The sequence below is a fragment of the Lepidochelys kempii genome, chromosome 18 (assembly GCF_965140285.1).
Source record: "Lepidochelys kempii isolate rLepKem1 chromosome 18, rLepKem1.hap1, whole genome shotgun sequence".
NCBI lineage: Eukaryota > Metazoa > Chordata > Testudines > Cheloniidae > Lepidochelys > Lepidochelys kempii.
This window is the reverse complement of record NC_136397.1, coordinates 13,884,076-13,902,351: the sequence shown is the minus strand read 5'-3', so window position 1 is coordinate 13,902,351 and position 18,276 is coordinate 13,884,076. Positions and strand designations below refer to the sequence as shown.

Genomic DNA, 18,276 nt, shown 5'->3' with positions numbered 1-18,276 from the left:
TAGGTTTTAAGGCATTGGGTCATTTTGGAACTTGAGCTTAATCAGAGGGTGGGAATGTCACTGGGACAGCATGCTTAATACTTGTGAACATACTTTCAAACTGTTTTCGCTATTTGATGCAAGAGTGGATGATGAGTCCAGAGAGCTGTGCAAGGAAGCCAGAAAAATGATCTTCATTGTGATGGAAGGCTCTGAGAGTGGACATGGGACAAACTGGGTGGGGGAAAGGCTAGAACTGGGTTACAGAAATTATTCTGTAAACGTTAAAATAAACGTTTACTTGTGCAACAGTGACCCACTTGATATTTTAAGTTCTTTTGTCTGTTTTTTGTCCTGGTTTAGATATTTTGGGTTCCTTTTTGTATTTCTAAAACTGTTGCTTCCATCTGAATTCTTCCCACCGAATGAAAGTGAATAATTTACCGTTTCATTTAATATCTTGGATGTTGAAGTCACTAAGTATCTGTTAACATGGGATAAGCTTGGTGCCCTGAGAAACGTGCCAATTAAAATGTATGCCTTAAAAAGAATTTTAGCTTTGTAATTGTGCTGGAGTTAGTATGCAGGTCTGACATGTAATTATTGTTGGCATTGTTATCTGCATTGGAGTTTTGGGATTATCTGGCCTGCAGAGTGTGTTGCTATAAATACTAGAGAGCCAAAAGCGGCTCCTCAATTAAAAGGAATATTAATTTAAACTTTTTGTTCTGGGTCCAGAAGGGAGGTTCCCTGAAAGCAAATTGCTTTCCCTCCCCTCCAGTTAACAAACATGATTGGACATTAAGCTCCATATTCTGCTGTATCTCAAAGATATTTTACTAACTCTCCATTTCATCATGGAACCTACAAAAGTAGTGGATTTTAATTAGGTGGCACAGTTTCTGGAAAGTAAGATCCGCAGCACAGATACTAGTTTGGACCAACCAGATTGGGTGTGGTTGTGTGAAGGAAAGTCAAAGGAAAAAGTTGAGGAGAGAAACTGCTGTGGATAGTGTGAAGCTTACATTGTAGACCTAATGTGGGCTTGCTCTCACCACCTCCCCATGAGTGTGTCAAGCTGCCACATATCATAATTGTGATATAACTGAAGGACTCCTTCCTAATGGTGGTGCTCTAAAATTCTGCAGCACTTCTCTCAACAGAAAATGAGGCCTTCAAGACCTGTAAATTATCCATGCAAATCTATTCACAGGTCAGTTACATGGAGATTTATTGTGAGAGAGTCAGAGACTTATTAAACCCGAAGAACAAGGGGAACTTGCGAGTGCGAGAGCACCCTCTGCTCGGACCCTATGTGGAGGACCTGTCCAAGTTAGCAGTCACCTCTTATACAGACATTGCAGACCTCATGGATGCTGGGAACAAAGCCAGGTTGGTTATGATGTGGATGTGCACTCAGTACCAGTTGGGGGGGAGGGTTTTTGCGCCACATCTGGCACCATGACATATAGTGCCAGTTTTGGAGTCCCCTCTAGCTCTTGTCATATGTGGAGCGAGAACTTGCTTTAAAAATTGCTAAAATAATTAAACCTAGTGTGAAAATACACTTTGGTGCATTAATGCAATTTAGAGGTAAACACTAATTTGTATTATGAAATGGTTTCACATGTCATTTTATTGATGTCTTATGCTTGCAGTAGCTTGTGGTAAAATACACTAGTAGTTACAGTTCCTTCTGGTAACATGCCTTTTAATTCTAGCTTTCTCTGTATACAAAAATACAGTGATAAATCGGTTAAAATAAAATCTACTTCTAGCCCCCCACAAGGTGGCGAACAAGAAAGTTGGCCTGTCAGCCATACTCTGGTTGGTTAGTCCATATAGCAGGCTGTGAAGAGAGGAAGGGTGATGTAACTGGAGGCTGGTACAGAGGGAGGAGTGGGGGTAGCATTAGGGAAGCACAGGTAATTGTGTAGATTGACAGTACTCAGTATAAACTGTTGAGAACTAGTTGCAGCATGGAGCCTACTGATCATTTAAAAAAATGAATGTCTGACTTTATTTTTTAGGACCGTGGCAGCTACAAACATGAATGAAACGAGTAGCCGCTCTCACGCTGTGTTTACGATTGTCTTTACTCAGAAGAGACATGACACAGAAACTGACCTTTGCACGGAGAAGGTAGAGGAGTGAGGAAAACTGACCATCACCTTAATTCTGCTTTCAATTATCTCATTTTCCTGGGGGTGGAAGTAGGAGTTCTCTCATCCTGATGTACTATCAGTGGGGGAGAATTGGCTTATAAGCCATATTAACCCTGTCAGAGCCCTTGTATTGCTGTTTTTTTGCTGGGCTCTGTTCCTAAACTGTGTTTGAAGTAGTGGCTGAGATGTGGGAAGCAGGAATGGCGAAGATATAGAGGTGGCGGGGTGGAGAGGGGGAAGGAAAATAGACCAAGCAAGAGGAAAGATGGAATGAGCTGGGAAGTAAAATTTCCTCCTGCTTGTATACAGAAGCTTCAGTGTTTCTGCTTGGCCGGGCCCAACTAATTCTTGCCTCATTAAGTATCCTCTGCAGTCTCTGTCAGGCATAAGCCTGCTTTAGCAGGGATGTAGTGATACTCAGGCAAAACAAAACAGGTGGAATTTGCATGTGAAAAGTAAGTACATTGTGTATGAGTGGAGATGTTTGGCCTGTTCCTTTGGGTACTGGAAGAGCAAAGAGGCTCTGTATGCAAAAGTGACTATATAAAAAACGAGCCATCTTCACATATCTGTTCCCAGTGTGTATTCTGGGTCAGGTCTGTTGCCTGTGCTGATAAAACCCAAGCTTTCTCTCCTGAATTGTTTTGGCTCTTCAGGGTTATGAGATAGTGACCTGCATTCTATTCTGCAATTGTCCCAGTTCTTTATTACTGATTGACCACATATAAATATGGATAAAATATAGCATGCCTTTTTCTTTCTAGATCCTAGGTTATTTGCAGCACTAGCAGTTAAATTATCTTTTGACTCAGTTTGCTCTGGAAGTCCTTAAATGCTTAAACAATATTCTTTCTTTTAGTTATTTTTCAGAGTGTAGCTGCACTTTAAAACAGAATGTATTTATACTAATGCAGAAACAACTTTGTTTCTCTGAAATTGATTGCCAATGAAAACAGTACAGCTGTAGAATCTGTAGCAGGCTATAGTGATTTTGGACAGTAGATTACTTCATGAATCATGTGGCATCAGAATTATTTTTCTCTTGCTCTAATTCCACCAGAATTAGTTCTGACTATTGCTGTGTTTCCTCTTTAGGTTAGCAAGATTAGCCTTGTGGATCTAGCTGGGAGTGAGAGAGCAGACTCAACTGGTGCCAAAGGGACTCGATTAAAGGTAGTGGGATTGCCTTGGGCTACTGTTGTATGGGGGAGGAAGGAGAAATGGTGTATTATCAGTCTGATGTCTGAGGATGCTCTTCTGCTTATTAAGTAATGAACAGAGGAGAAAATAACTAAAATAAAAATATAAAAAATTCAGTCCCATCAAATATCCAGAACTTCAGCCCCGTTGATCATTGATGCTGTGGAATAGTAAGAATTTGATTTTTGTTTAGTCTTTCTGTGGCTGGTGTAATGGGTATGTTACAATAGTCCTTTGTTCTTGAACACATTAGCTATTGTGTGAAAATGAGATCTCTTCGGTATGCTGTCAAGAACCAAAGAGGCCCCCTATTTTCAGAGACTGATTGTTTATTCAGTTGTGTGATTATTCTCATATTGGGATACTTAAAAGAAAAACATAACACACTGCATGAAAATGGTTGTGGGTTTGGTTTTAATTCTGATATTTTAAAGTATCTAACTTTGCCTTCACTAGTATGTGTGATTTTTATATGGTGGGTGTAAGGGTTATTTCTTCATGAAGTAGCTTGTTTTACACTGGTAACCCATGTTTTGGTCAAGCTTTAGGTGATGATAAAATTAGTGGAGGTACCTGTGTGAGAAATGTGTGTTAAGCCCCAGATAATCATGGCAGTGTGGTCACAGTAAAACTAACTTTACTGTGAATCTAAGACATCTACTTTCACAATGACACCTGCCATGATCTCCAGCTCCTTTTAGTCTGGACCAGAGTTCCTGTTTGAGTAGTGTGAATCACCACATCAAATGATTGTCTTTCCAGGAAGGAGCAAATATCAACAAGTCTCTCACAACACTGGGCAAAGTAATTTCAGCCTTGGCAGAGGTGGTAAGTACAGTATTGCATCTATCTAGAGGAAGTTGTCGTCTTTACAAACCTTTCAGTGCTTGGTGGTAATCTGGAACTGCAAGAGACCCTATAGTCCAGCAAGGCCCTTCCATCTACTTTGCTAACCTCAGTATTTGGCCTAGCTGAGCCTTTTTATTTTATTTATTTATTTTTTGATAGTTACATGCAAGGTTGTTAATATCTACTAATCTCATAGGTTCTAGTGCAGAACAGTTGCTCACAGTAAGACAGGAGCATTGATTTACTTAGCCGGGAAGAAACCTTGAAGTACAAATGTTTGTAGGCTTTTGCATAAAATTTGTAAGAAATAAAGCAAACAGAGTACATGTTTACATACTGAATTTTGTGATTTTATTTTTTTTAAAAAAGAAGAAGAAAAAAAATTTTTTTTAATTAAAAGAACAACTTTATACATCCCGTTAAGAGTTTCCTTGATTTGAATGATAAGGGGTCGTATGCAGTCATTTGGTCTCTGGGTTATTCTACTGTAAAACTGAAATTTTTATCCTGATGTCTAAACTGCAGGAAAGTATCCTATAATCTAAACAGATAATCACAATATAGTATAAAAATGTTTTCTTTTTACTTCTTCCATTGCAGTTGCAATGGAACAGCATGTTGGGAAAACCTGCTGCTGTGCACTTAAGTTACAGAAGATTTAACCTTTGGGACAGTCTGTCTGGACTTAAGTGCTTTCTAATTAATTTAAATGTTTTCTGGGAGATTCAATTCTCATTCATTTGGTTCTTCAGAAAAGCAATATTCAATGCATATCCTCCAGCCTAACAATTTGAATGGTCTATTCTGTCTTGTTCAGACACTCATCTTGTGTTCTTCCTTCCTCTTCCTTTAATGCTTTCAACTTTAGGATAACTGCACCAATAAGGTATGGTGGGGCTGAGTAACCATGAATGTTAAGTCCTAGTAGAGTGATGTAGAGCCAGATGTGCTTCACCTAGGAAACCAAGAGCAGGGATCTGTCAAGAGCTTTCAAGACAAATTGATTTGAGTTGTAGACTGAACTTTACTTAGTGAAGAGGCTTATTGGCGTGACCATGAAGTAATGAGGAATATCAGTACTAAAACTCAAAATAAAAATGTTTTTTTAGAGTTGGGGAAGAAAGAGAAAAATGCAGGTGTTATGAATGTTTAAGAATAAGTAAAATTTTATAGCACATCCCTGCTCCTGATTTGTGGGTGACATTTTTCTTAGGAATACTTAATATCTTAATGTCTTTGCTTACTACATGTGATCTCCCAGACTTCTTTCCTTCACACCAAAGGATGCCTCACAAGTTGCTGTTTATGCTAACCTAATAAAATTGCCATGGAAAATTACAAGCCTTGATATGCAGTTTTTACTCATTTTTCTTGTCCATCAAAAGGTTACTCACCTGAGGCAAGTAGGGGAAAATTTTTTTTATAAGGCTGGTACTCACTCCTTTTGTGTAGTAATCATTACCTTTTGAGTGTTAGTAAGGTGACTTTTACATAACATCTATTCAAAACTACTATTGCACAATCAAATCTTGTATTAGTGTCTTGTAGAATTAAACTTTTGGCAGTACTTGCAATTAGGTATATATATGCTAATCTCCCTCCCTGCTGTCTTGCACATGTCAGCAGATGACAAAGTACCCTGTTCTGCAGAGCTCTTTCATGGGTGACCCCTAATTGCTGCTCATATATCAAAATCAAGTTGGGGAGCTAAGAAGGGTGGGGATGGAAAATATTTACAGTGGAATTTGTAGGGAAGTCTGTTGCTTGCCCACAAAGGAATCCTTCTTATAACCTTTTATGAAGATTTTGATTGACAGAATGCTTGAAGACTTGGGGAGCTATCTGCATTGTGAGCTTGTGTTTTTTGTTTGAACAGTCCCCAAATCCTGCTAACCTGTAGCCAGGTACAAGGCTACTTAAAAATCAAACAATAAAACAAAACACCTTTTGTTTCTAATTTCATTGGCTCAGTCTTAGTGTCCTTTTTGACCTCTCCGTTATCCTCATGTTTCCTAATAATCTTTGCATTTTCCTGAGTCGCTTATTAAATGTCCTTCTATCTGTGTCCCTCCAGCCCTGTCTTTTCCAAATTGCTTCTCTGGCTTTCCAGAAAGCATAAAGCCCTACAACCTGAAAGAGAAAGTGAGTTTTAGCTTGAGAGCCTTTTTCTTGTGTATTAAGATTTATTATTATCTAAATTTAAAAATCCTGATACTAGTGCTGGAGAATTTAACCACTGTATAATAACTCTTCCTTTAAGGAGTATTCTGAGTAAGACGTGGGCTCATTATCCTTTGCATTCCCACTGTGAGACTGTCAGGAGAGGTTAAAATTGCAACAAATAAAATATTTATCCTGGCTCATGGAGTGTTAATTGCAATGGCATTTAACATCCAAAGGAAACTTTAGTTCTGTGTCCAAGTACAGGTTACGTGGAATTTTTGTTAATGATCTAAAAGTCAGTAATGTTTCTATGTGGAAGCAGGGCTGTTTATCCTGTTTAGTTCCTTCACCTGTCCATTTATATAAATATTTATCTTATGCTTTCCAGTTAGTTTCTGATTGTACTTCAAATTTGATTTTAAAAAGTAGCGTTTGAAAACACTGCCTAGATGGATCACTATTTGTGGCCTGCTCTGTCTCTGGTGGAGGACGGATAATGCAGCCAAAGCACTTATATTGCAATTTATGAATGAAGGAAATAACAAAACCAGAAAAGGAGTACTTGTGGCACCTTAGAGACTAACCAATTTATTTGAGCATGAGCTTTAGCTCACGAAAGCTCATGCTCAAATAAATTGGTTAGTCTCTAAGGTGCCACAAGTACTCCTTTTCTTTTTGCGAATACAGACTAACACGGCTGTTACTCTGAAACAAAACCAGAGAGATTACAGAATAGCAGCCGTGTTAGTCTGTATCCGCCAAAAGAAAAGGAGTACTTGTGGCACCTTAGAGACTAACAAATATATTTGAGCATAAGCTTTTGTGAGCTACAGCTCACTTCATCGGAAGCATGCAGTGGAAAATACAGTGGGGAGATTTTATATACACAGATATATTCTTGACCTCTGATTTGTGTCCATCAGAATTATAACATTCAAAAACCAGTCAGAGAACACTTCAATCTCTCTGGTCACTCGATTACAGACCTACAAGTGGCAATTCTTCAACAAAAAACTTTCGAAAACAGACTCCAATGAGAGACTGCTGAATTGAAATTAATTTGCAAACCGAACACCGTTTATTTAGGTTTGAATAAAGACTGGGAGTGGATGTGTCATTACACAAAGGAAAACTATTTCCCCATGTTTGTTTTTCCCCCCCCCCCACTGTTCCTCAGATGCTCTTGTCAACTGCTGGAAATGGCCCACCTTGATTATCACTACAAAAGGTTTTTTTCCCCTCTCCTGCTGGTAATAGCTCACCTTACTTGACAGGTTTCAGAGTAGCAGCCATGTTAGTCTGTATCCGCAAAAAGAAAAGGAGTACTTGTGGCACCAATACCTGATCACTCTAGTTACAGTGTGTATGGTAACACCCATTGTTTCATGTTCTCTGTGTAAATAAAATCTCCCCACTGTATTTTCCACTGCATGCATCTGATGAAAAGAGCTGTAGCTCACGAAAGCTTATACTCAAATAAAAATCGGAGAAAGTAAAGTAGTTGGGCAGAAATATCAAAAGTAAGGAAATGGAGGAACTACATTTACAGTTGTGTGTGGTTCAGTTTATGATGATGCTGTTGGTAGTGTTCAATTTTCTAGTCCTTTGTTTGGCTCATAGCGTTAGGATGACCAGATAGCAAATGTGAAAAATCAAGACACTCTTTTTTTGGGGGTGGTATGGGGGGTGGAGGTGTACTTGTGTATATAAGGCAAAGCCCCTAACATCTGAATGGTCCTGATAACATTGGGACATCTGGTCACCCTATGTAGCATCCTCTGTCTTCTATCCCTTTAGAGTTTATAGCTCTTTCATTTCTCATTTTCCCTCTTGAGCTACTCTTCTAATTACATTTCCCCAACCTCTCCTTTCTCTGACCCTAAAGTTCCTTTATCATCTTCATAGTCTGTTTATATACCTTTTTGCAAAGGTCAGTACGGTATCCCTCCTGTAATATTGTGTATGGAATCTGATATATGGCTTTACCAGCCCTGTTGTCCAGCATCTTAATAATTTTCTCTTCTGATGTGTGCTCTGATTCTCTTGTGTGCATAGCAGCCCCCTTCAACTGCTGCCAGACATTGACATGATCACCCCAGATTCTTAGTCTAATCAGCAATTTGCAGCCTGCGACAGATTAAGTTCCACTTCTTCTTCCAACCTTGTTCTAATTGCATTCAACTTCCTACAATAAACTGCATATACTTTTCCATCTTCTTGAAAGATTAAAGCATCTAAGAGATCTGTTCAATTATGATTTCTACCTTTTGCCTAAACTCAATTTTTCATTTTCCAGATACTACTACTCAGTAATAAGTGTGTCGTCTTTTTTGTAGAGTAAAAAAAAGAAGAAGACAGACTTTATTCCATACAGGGATTCTGTGCTAACGTGGCTACTTCGGGAAAATCTAGGTATGACTATTCTGACTATGCCAATATTCAAGGGGAATTTTTCCCTCCATTTTTGTGTGTTTCATAGCCATTTTCTGCCTCAATCCGTTGTATGATATTGGTATTAAATATGGAAGTATCTGTTTTTAAGTCATACTGTTATTGTTACAGCTGTTTCTGGGTTTACTCTTTGTGTAATTACTGCTTTGTGTAATTTTGTTGAACACTCTGTAATATGGATATTGTTTAGGCTGGGAAATACTGACACTCAAGAATATACTTATTACAAGGTGCCAGTGCAGCTTCATTTAGGACCTTGCTTGTGCATTACAGGTGGAAACTCCAGAACTGCCATGGTTGCTGCTCTGAGTCCGGCAGATATCAACTATGATGAAACGTTGAGCACTTTAAGGTACTTTAGCCTCTCATCTGGAGTGGAAATGTTTGGCTTTCAGCTAAGGTATCTAGGTGCACATCCTTCCTATTGTGAAATATGCGTTAGGCAAAACTGAGAGCATTCCAGGGGACTACACTGTGTACTGTAAAATCCATCATTCTAAAGTGAACCCCAATCCTGTGGCAGAGGGTGTAGTTGCTTCACTTAATCAGGTAAGTTCAGTTTGACCAGTTCCAAGTTATCTGTACTTATAGATGAGGATGAAATTTCTGTCTAATGGTGCAAAAGAGAAATAATCTTATGCATGAAGAGAACCCAGTTTAAAATGGCTTCACTGGTAAGTCCTAGGCCTGATTTTTTCAAAAATATTTGAGTACCTAGACTCCACTGAAGTTTTAAGGAGTAGCTGGAGCTTAAAATCTTTCAGTGTGGCCCCTGCTCCTTACTCTACACACTTCTGAGGTAGAGCTGCTTGATTCAGTATATTGTTGGAGCCTGAAAAAAAGGCAGGGCCTTGTATAGGACTGTAGAGAGTGATGCATATGTCCCATGTAAAACCAAACACGTATGTCTTTTGGCTGCTTCCAGATATGCAGATCGTGCAAAGCAGATCAAATGCAATGCTGTTATCAACGAGGACCCCAATGCCAAGCTGGTGCGTGAGCTGAAGGAGGAGGTGACGAGGCTCAAGGATCTCCTGCGTGCCCAAGGGCTAGGAGATATTATTGATAGTAAGTGGATTAAGCAGTCCAGGCCTTTCCATCATGGCGCTGTGCTCTGCTGCAGGAAATAAACAAATTACCAAGGCCCTGGAACTGGAGAAAGCTGGGCTTGTGTGGGAAGAGGGTGTAGCCATTAAATTTCAGTACTTCACAATTTAATTTAATTTTTCACTTTGCTTTGGTGAGTCATCTCTATCCCCTTCTGTAAATAACAAGTCCTAGTACCTTTTTATGTTACTGCTACATCAGATTCAAACTCTGCTCCTCTATCTCTTGCTTGCAAAGAAAAGCTTGAGGATGCTGAAGAGATGGGGTTGTGAAATCCCTTTTGCACTAATCAGTGGTGATGACCCTTCCTGATTAAGGAGCAGCCTTGGGTGGGCTCTGAAAGACGTTGGCCCATTCTCTGTGAAAACGATGGTAGCTGTGACAAAGGGAAAAAACTTCATAAGGGGGACAGAAACCAGGGGTTCTCAGACTTTTGTATCGGTGACCCCTTTCACAAAGCAAGCCTCTGAGTGAGACCCCCCCCATACATTAAAAACACTTTTTAACATATTTAATACCATTATAAATGCTGGAGGCAAAGCGCTGGGGTGGAGGGTGGCAGCTCGTGACCCCTCCCGCCCCCTATGTAATAAGCTTGCAACCTCCAGTTTGAGAACCTCTTCCCTATCCCTTTTTTTAAGAATAACTCCCGTCTTGTTACCTTTAGTTCAGATACTGTTTAGTCCCAAGGAGGATGATAGTTAACCACTGTAAGACAAAACCACCACATAATTTGCTCTGCAATTGGAATAATAGCTTCTTGAAGGGCAAAATTTTGAGGAATGTTGGAAGAACTTATAGTGGGAGCTTGCACGTTATGTGCTGTCATTTCCCTAGCTTTGCCAATGCTAATACCACGTCTCAGGATACTAAGACAAAAGACAGGTTTCAGAGTAGCAGCTGTTTTTCTGACCTTCACCTCCAACACAGAAAACAAGTTAAAATCTTCCATGCTAAATTCTTTGAGAATTTGGGCTGTGACTTAATTCCTTTTACAGGAGCTGCCGTTAAGATGAGTGTTAATTTTTCTGGCAAACTGGTTTTTTCCTTTAGTTCATAGTAGAAAAATCTCTATGAAAATATATTTAAAGAGTGAATGTTGCATTTGTTTCTCTGACTTTCGGTGCTTATTTTCCTGTGAAGGGAAGACCCTGATTTAATCACAGGCAATGTGAAGTGTGTAACTTGTATGTATCTTCTGTCGTTATTTGTTCAAGAGAATGGATTAAGGAAAAAAACTCAGCTCAAATTCAGAAGTGTTCACATTTGATGCAGTCTTTGTTTTAGGTTCAAAAACAGAACTTTCTACTGTATTGGAACAAATCAAAACAAAAATTTTGATGTGAAATTGAAAACTGTTTTTGTTTTTTCAAATGCCAAGTATTCTCTTCCCTTCCTGTGTCACTGTTGATCCTGAAGTTTGATCCTTCTTGTATTTCCCTCTTGCTTCCCTTCAGTTGATCCAATGGGAGATGATTACTCTGGAAGTGGAGGCAAATGTGTGTATTGTGTGGTTCTATAGCTCTACTTGCTAATCTGCTTCTGCTGGGCCAGCTTTTAACTGAGCTTTGCATGCCAGCATTCCTCACAGGGAAATCCCAGACAGAGCAGTTATTGCAGAATCTAAGATTTCCTGAAAATGAAATCCATCTCCATCTTCCTTACTGAGCCATCCTTTGGTAAAAGCACAAAGTTGAAACCACTCTTTAATATGTCTATTGCTTCCTTGTTTTGGGGAGACTGAGGATGGAAATACTTCAACCTATTTTTTTTGTTACAAATCATGGTTCTGATTTGAACTTTTAGAATATTTTTTTCAAGTTCATAAGTTAAACCGGTTCCCTTCCCCCTGGACATATTTTCTTACCCAGAATGTGTTTTAATATTTTATATTTGAGAATTGATTATTTAAACTAAAGTAAAATGAAACCATAACAATTTCCTCCGAGAGAATGTTTCTTTGATAGCCTCTGCACATGTGTGGTGTTGGGTGCTCTGTGCTGATAGCAATCTCTTTGTTTGAACTCTTATTTGTCTTTGGTATCAGCATAGCTGCTGTCTAGAACAGAGATTTGTTTTCCTCTGGAGGAAGGAATCTTAATGTGAGGAAACTGATAAAGATTAGGTAGTAGGCTCAGAGAATAACATTCAGTAAAACAGCACTTTTTCTTTCTGACCTCACCAACTATTTCTATGAAAGGGAATGTACTTCCTTTATAATCCACCTTCAGAGAAATGTCTTGCTTCTGTGAATGGGGGAGGCAAGTCTCAAGCAGACTTTTTGTTTTGGACCTTGCTTATGCCCTTTTCAAAAGCCCTTGCTCACCCCAAAACAATACTGAATGGAAGAGATCTGTCTGAAATTTCCTGAACTCAGATACTGGTGGTGTAAAGACTCAGTCTGGCCTTCCTTTTTTGGTGCTGCTTAAAGCTTGTTGCCTAAAAATCTGTCATCTCCGTGAGCAGCTGCAGCATCACCCAGAAAAATGTGCATGATGTTGAGGGATAGGTTCTGTATGGACTCTGCAACAGCCAAAGTGATTGCAAATGCTACCTCCTTTGTCCCTTGGGAGTGCATGTGCCCACTGGCCTTTCAAGACCCAATCCTTCCTGCTCTGTCCTACCTGCTTGCCTCTACCTGGCGGCTCTCCCTCTTCTGTATTTTTCCGCTTCCTATATCTGCAGATGGCGGTTTTCAAACTGAGTTGAAGCAACTACTAACTACAGGCTAAATTGGTGTGAAATAGGACAGAAGGTTTATGTCGTCGGCAGGATAGTTCTGGGTGGGAAGAGAGAAGGAGTGAGGGGGCTCAGTGAGGCCTGAGCTACTTAATTGTCTAACATCTGCATGTTAGCAGTTTTTGACACGTGAGTGAAGGTTTTTGTGAGCTGTATTTGGCGTGGATTCAGATCAGAGTAGAAGGTCTCTGGATAACTTTTAATGGAAGGAAAGGTACACAAATGACCTGTATCTTCCACTTTCATAGACATCTTCAGGCCTCCTGGGTTTTCAGTATTTAGACTATAGGAGCTGCCTCAAACTTCAGGCATCTCTTGAAATGCTTCCCTGTGTGCATTCTAAGTCCTGATCAAGAGACTTAAAAGTGCCGCCTCTTCAAGCCTTTTGCACAGGTATCTGAGCAAAAGGGTAACCTATTCTCTATTGTGGATTCTTTTTTCCACAACAGGTTATGATACGTGATGGTATAAACATGAGCCCATGCTCCTATCACTCACCCTGTCAAGGACTGGATAGGTGGTTATAGCACCCTGTCATTAGGGATCTTGACCTACAGGCAGTTATAGTTACTCTTGTGCTCTGTGTAGCATCTCAGCAGGAATATTACCTTTTGGAGACTGATTCAGCAAATCATGATTTTTATTACTGTTTTCCTTTCAGATTCCTTAGGTATGAATTTGATTGAATTTAGCGGCTTAGACTTTTTGGCCCAGTAGTACACTTCCTGATAACTGGCCGTCTCTGTTGCCAGCCTTCAGCCCCACATTGCTCATCACTGTGACAATGCCCAGTTGTTGTTAGAAGGCTGAAGGTATCATAGGAATAGGGCAGGGCACAGCTGTTACCTAGATCAGGGGGATCCTTCTGGTTTACAGTGTCTTGTTGACTGTTTGACTTTGTTTTGGCAGGAGTTTACTGGTAACATTAGTTTACACTCGAGTTCTTGTTTACAGTTCTCAAGGACTGAATGGAACTTTTTATATCTCAGGGATATTTGTTTTAAAGGATTTGTTTCAGAACTGCCATCTAAAACTATTAATCTTGTCTGTGTTGCAGCTTAAATGCTTTCCTCTTACACTAGTGTTTCCTTCCTGTCTTCCTTTTTCCCTTTTCTCTGCTCCTTGTCTCTTCCTTTCTGCCTTCCCTTCTGTCTGTCTCCCAGATCTGAAAGATTTTCAGAACAATAAACATAGGTACTTGCTAGCCTCCGAGAATCAACGCCCTGGCAATTTTTCCACAGCCTCCATGGGGTCCCTCAGTGCATCTCCATCTTCCTGCTCTCTCAATAGTCAGGTGGGCTTAACATCTGTGTCCAGTATACAGGAGAGGATCATGTCTACACCTGGAGGAGAGGAAGCCATTGAACGTTTGAAGGTATGTACCATTGCTGACTGAGCAGAATGTAATTTTAGCTGCCTGGGAAGCTGTCTTCCTATGAAAACATAACCTGTGCCTTTCTATTTCTGACCTTGCACCCCAGAAAGTGCAGCTGGGTTGAACAAGTTGGGGAGTGGGTTCATGTATAAGCTTTTCATTCATGAAGATCTGGGCTTGATTTTGCCTTTAGCCACAATGAAATAAACTTGGCAAGAACCAACTGTATAATCCAAGTGCACACTTGCTGACAATCTTATGTGGTAACAGCAGAGGACTGAATAGCAGAGTAGCCTATGGGAGTTTTGGGAGACCTGTTCAGCATCTCCCTGAACCGGCCAATGCAATGAGCTTTTAAAAAAACCTAAATGTACCCAAACTAAAAAAAGAACAGCATAACCCTGTCACTGTTGTCTTCACCCTACCCCCACAGATTAAAATGTGAAGCACACAGAATAGCTTGCCTTATCCAGACAATAGAAGCCTTGTCCTAAATGTGTGTGAATTGAACAGCATCAAAAGTGCATTACAGTGAAGGGTTTCTTTCATTTTTACCAAAGCTCCAAGCCCTCATGGGTGAGTGAGTGGGGGAAGCTGGCTATGTTGAATGTGAGTGCTGCATTCTCATGTCTTTTCCATGAGACACTGCCTGGTGGGAGGGGGTTTGGATGGGCTGGAATACATGCACATCCTCCTTCCAATAGAAACCTGCTGTTGCCATGGAGATAATGGCGCTGTCTCTGCAGTCCCTTGACACCCAGTCACTGAATGACGTCTATACACCAGATTAAAAAAAAACAACACTCATAAGGTGGTTTGAAATCTGAGTGAGGCTGCCAGGGAAAAGTCTTTTTCCTTTCCCATCAATATTCAAGGCAACTTCTCCTTGTAAAACACCAATGGGAAGGGCAACACAATTTGACAACTTAATAACTACAAGTATTGAGGGGTTTTAGAGCCAAAAACAAATGGAAACAGAATTAAACTTGTGGATACCTTTTATTTTTGCTTCCCTGTGGGATTTGGGCAGACTAGCTTTTCTGGAAGAAAGGATAAATGGGGAGGGGGGAGGTGTGCCTGTAAAATGAGTTGGGGATTTTCTTACAGAGATGTGATTTCCCTGTTTGGGTGAGATTTTTGATATCTTCCGCTTTGCTCCATTGTCATACATTATTCTTTAGTCTTAAGCTGCTTCAGAGAGTAGAGAAATAACTGTTTCTCAATTCAAAACATTGGATGGAGTGGAGAGGGGAAGAAACATTCCCCTTTATCTCTGTCTAGAGAAAAGAAATGGTCTCTTGTGCTAAAGCTTTGTAAATGCTGTAGCTATTGAAAAGGCCCCTGTGAAAAGCTTCTTGGGAAAAAATGCTGACAGCTTCAGGTTTGTAAGATGGTGATGAAACCCTCTTACAGTGGTAGTAAATGCCACACTGAATCATACTGATTATTGTGGGGATGGGGAGCTACTAATATCCTGCTCAGTCCTCAGTACCAGAGCGAGAGAGAATTGAGCCCCCATTCAGCTTGATGCTCACAGCCTCATTTACTAAAATTCTTGGAGACTTGACAACCTATTGCCCAGTGCTGCTGGAGCTCTTATCCCAAACTTTCTCTGAGAGCGCTAGCCCATTGATTTTGGTAGAAGGGCTGGACTAAGGACAGCAGGCCCTCAGAATTCCTTGAAATGGATGCCCATTTTGGGGGCGGGGGGTGTCAAAAATGGAATGAAGTCTGGAAGGTGATTTAGGAAGTGATAATTTATGGGGCTGAGGGAATTCAGTTTTAATTGCCATGCCTCCCTCATAGGGAGTGTCTATGGTATGAGGGTTATGTTGCCTGTACTTGGCTTTAATGGTGACAGTAGCCAAGGATCACTTTAATGTTGGCCTGCATATATTATGATAAGCTTTTGATCTGAATATTTGTCCCTGTACAAGGGCTCAGAGTCCTTGAAGATGTTTTATGATTTAAAAGGTGTTCTTTTAATACAACTTTAGGCTGAATTGAGAGAGATTTTTCCCTTCCTCCAGCTTTATTCAGGGGAGAAGAGTCTCTGTATGACTTTTTGCATTCATTCCTGTGTGTCCCTAATGCAGCATTTCAGAGTAACAGCCGTGTTAGTCCGTATTCGCAAAAAGAAAAGGAGGACTTGTGGCACCTTAGAGACTAACCAATTTATTAGAGCATAAGCTTTCGTGAGCTACAGCTCACTTCTTCAGATGCATATCGTGGAAACTGCAGCAGGCTTTATATATACACAGAGAATATGAAACAATACCTATTCCCACCCCACTGTCCTGCTGGTAATAGCTTATCTAAATCTTAAAAATAAGATTATTTTTATTTATTTAAATCTTTTATTTTTTAAATCTTAGATAAGCTATTACCAGCAGGACAGTGGGGTGGGAATAGGTATTGTTTCATATTCTCTGTGTATATATAAAGCCTGCTGCAGTTTCCACGATATGCATCTGAAGAAGTGAGCTGTAGCTCACGAAAGCTTATGCTCTAATAAATTGGTTAGTCTCTAAGGTGCCACAAGTCCTCCTTTTCTTTTTTCCTAATGCAGCAGTGCAGTCCACTGAAGCATAAATGCTTTAACTCTGCTTTTTCTTTTATGAATGGAGAGAATTCCTCTGGGGCAGACCTGTTCATTTTTAATCCTGCTTTTAGATAAATTTTCAGTCTTCTATGCTGTAGCTTTCAGATGTGTTCTCTAATATTTCCATAATGAGTGTGTGCATGCGTGTGTGCACACGCACGCAGGGAGAGAGGGAGCTGCATTCCTGAAGGATTACATTGCTAGAGGAGCATGGAGGGTGATTAAAAAATAGGAAAGGGGAGGCTAATAAGCTTCCTAATTTTCTCATCACCTCCACCACCATCAGTGGTTCAGCCTGTTGCACAGCAATGTGGTTGGTGCAAGCCCACAAAAGGCTACTTTTGGTAAACAGTTGGCCACAGCCTTTTGCAGCCAGCTTTTCACAATACATTTGAAATATGCTCTTTGCTTATTTGCACATTTGTCCTTGAATGTAGCTTTGCTGAGAAAGTGTAGGTTAAGGGCTGAAGTTTATTATGGAATAGCTTGGACTAGTATGTCAATCTGACTGCCTGAGAATGCAGAGCAGATTCCAAGGTGAAACTGGTAAAAATAGCCCCTTCCTAAGTGCAGCAAGTACAAACCACACAGCCTGATATGTATCATATGCTGAAGGCATTTGACTTGTCACCTTGTCCATTATGATGAAGCTGATTTTTGGGTATGTGGCATCCTTAACCACACCCTGTTGTGTATTGTCTTCGGCACTCAAGTTCTATACATATAGCTCTAGGAATATGCAAGAACAAATGACAAATGTTATGACACCCATTTATATAACAATTTTCATCCAGAAGGCTCCAGAATGCATTACAAACTAATTTATAGGACGAGATACTAAAATCCGAGACTTACTAGCTATTATGATATCGAGACTGCTACAGGCAAAAAATTCTCAGCAGACAGGAGCTGTTCTTGCTTTGTCTAGCAAGATTCCTTTCCTGGAGACTTAAACAGCACCCATTATGTCTTGACCATATAATCTTCTGCACGCTTATAGCCCAGTGTCTCAGAATTGGAGCTGTTTGTAGGGTTTTTTGTAGCTAATCACTAGGCTGGTCAGGCCCTGGCCAGTACGAATGTATTGAGCTTTGGGAATAACAATAGACTTCAAATGTAGAGGTTCTTAGTTATTGTAGGTTCTTGCAGAAATGGGTATTGTAGGAGGAGTCTGGGTTGCCCAGAGATACTTCGTTTAATAACTTTGCATTGATAATGAGGCTTAAAATTAGCACTTGAGCATTTGGGTCCTAATAATTCAGATCACATTTAGGTCTGAAATACTTGTTTAGCCCTGGTTTTTTGAGATGTGGTGTTAAATCAGGGGGCTTCATATCATTCCCCTTCAGTCTGTTAATTCTATACTGGGGTTTTACACAGGAATCAGAGAAGATCATTGCAGAGCTGAATGAGACATGGGAGGAGAAGCTGCGGAAGACTGAGGCCATTAGGATGGAGAGGTCAGGAGCAAGAAATGCTGTGGATGTCCTCGGGGGTGAGGGAGGGGAAGGAGGGAAGAAGAAGAGAGTATAGTCAAGCTGAACTTGCCCTAGAAAACCAAAGTATTGAATCAGCTAGCACACTTCTTGGTGGCATGCCATCTGCTCTTTGTATTCCACTATGGCAGGTGAGTGGGTAATATGGAC

The 18,276-nt window shown here is 40.2% G+C and overlaps 1 protein-coding gene across 11 annotated transcripts in view; it reads left to right on the top strand.

Annotated features, from left to right (window-relative positions):
• KIF1B (kinesin family member 1B) overlaps nt 1–18,276 on the top strand; it is a 150,049-nt gene that overhangs the window by 49,818 nt on the left and 81,955 nt on the right. For 3 of the 11 annotated variants that reach the window (XM_073316476.2, XM_073316475.2, XM_073316469.2), the window contains exons 6-16: nt 1,193–1,371; nt 2,010–2,121; nt 3,240–3,317; nt 4,107–4,172; nt 5,062–5,079; nt 8,693–8,768; nt 9,081–9,159; nt 9,733–9,875; nt 11,372–11,413; nt 13,817–14,028; nt 18,011–18,090. In XM_073316476.2, coding sequence (XP_073172577.1) covers nt 1,193–1,371; nt 2,010–2,121; nt 3,240–3,317; nt 4,107–4,172; nt 5,062–5,079; nt 8,693–8,768; nt 9,081–9,159; nt 9,733–9,875; nt 11,372–11,413; nt 13,817–14,028; nt 18,011–18,090 — 1,085 coding nt within the window. The remainder of the gene's footprint in view (nt 1–1,192; nt 1,372–2,009; nt 2,122–3,239; nt 3,318–4,106; nt 4,173–5,061; nt 5,080–8,692; nt 8,769–9,080; nt 9,160–9,732; nt 9,876–11,371; nt 11,414–13,816; nt 14,029–18,010; nt 18,091–18,276) is intronic. The other 8 variants (XM_073316479.2, XM_073316474.2, XM_073316480.2 and 5 more) reach the window with 5 other exon arrangements.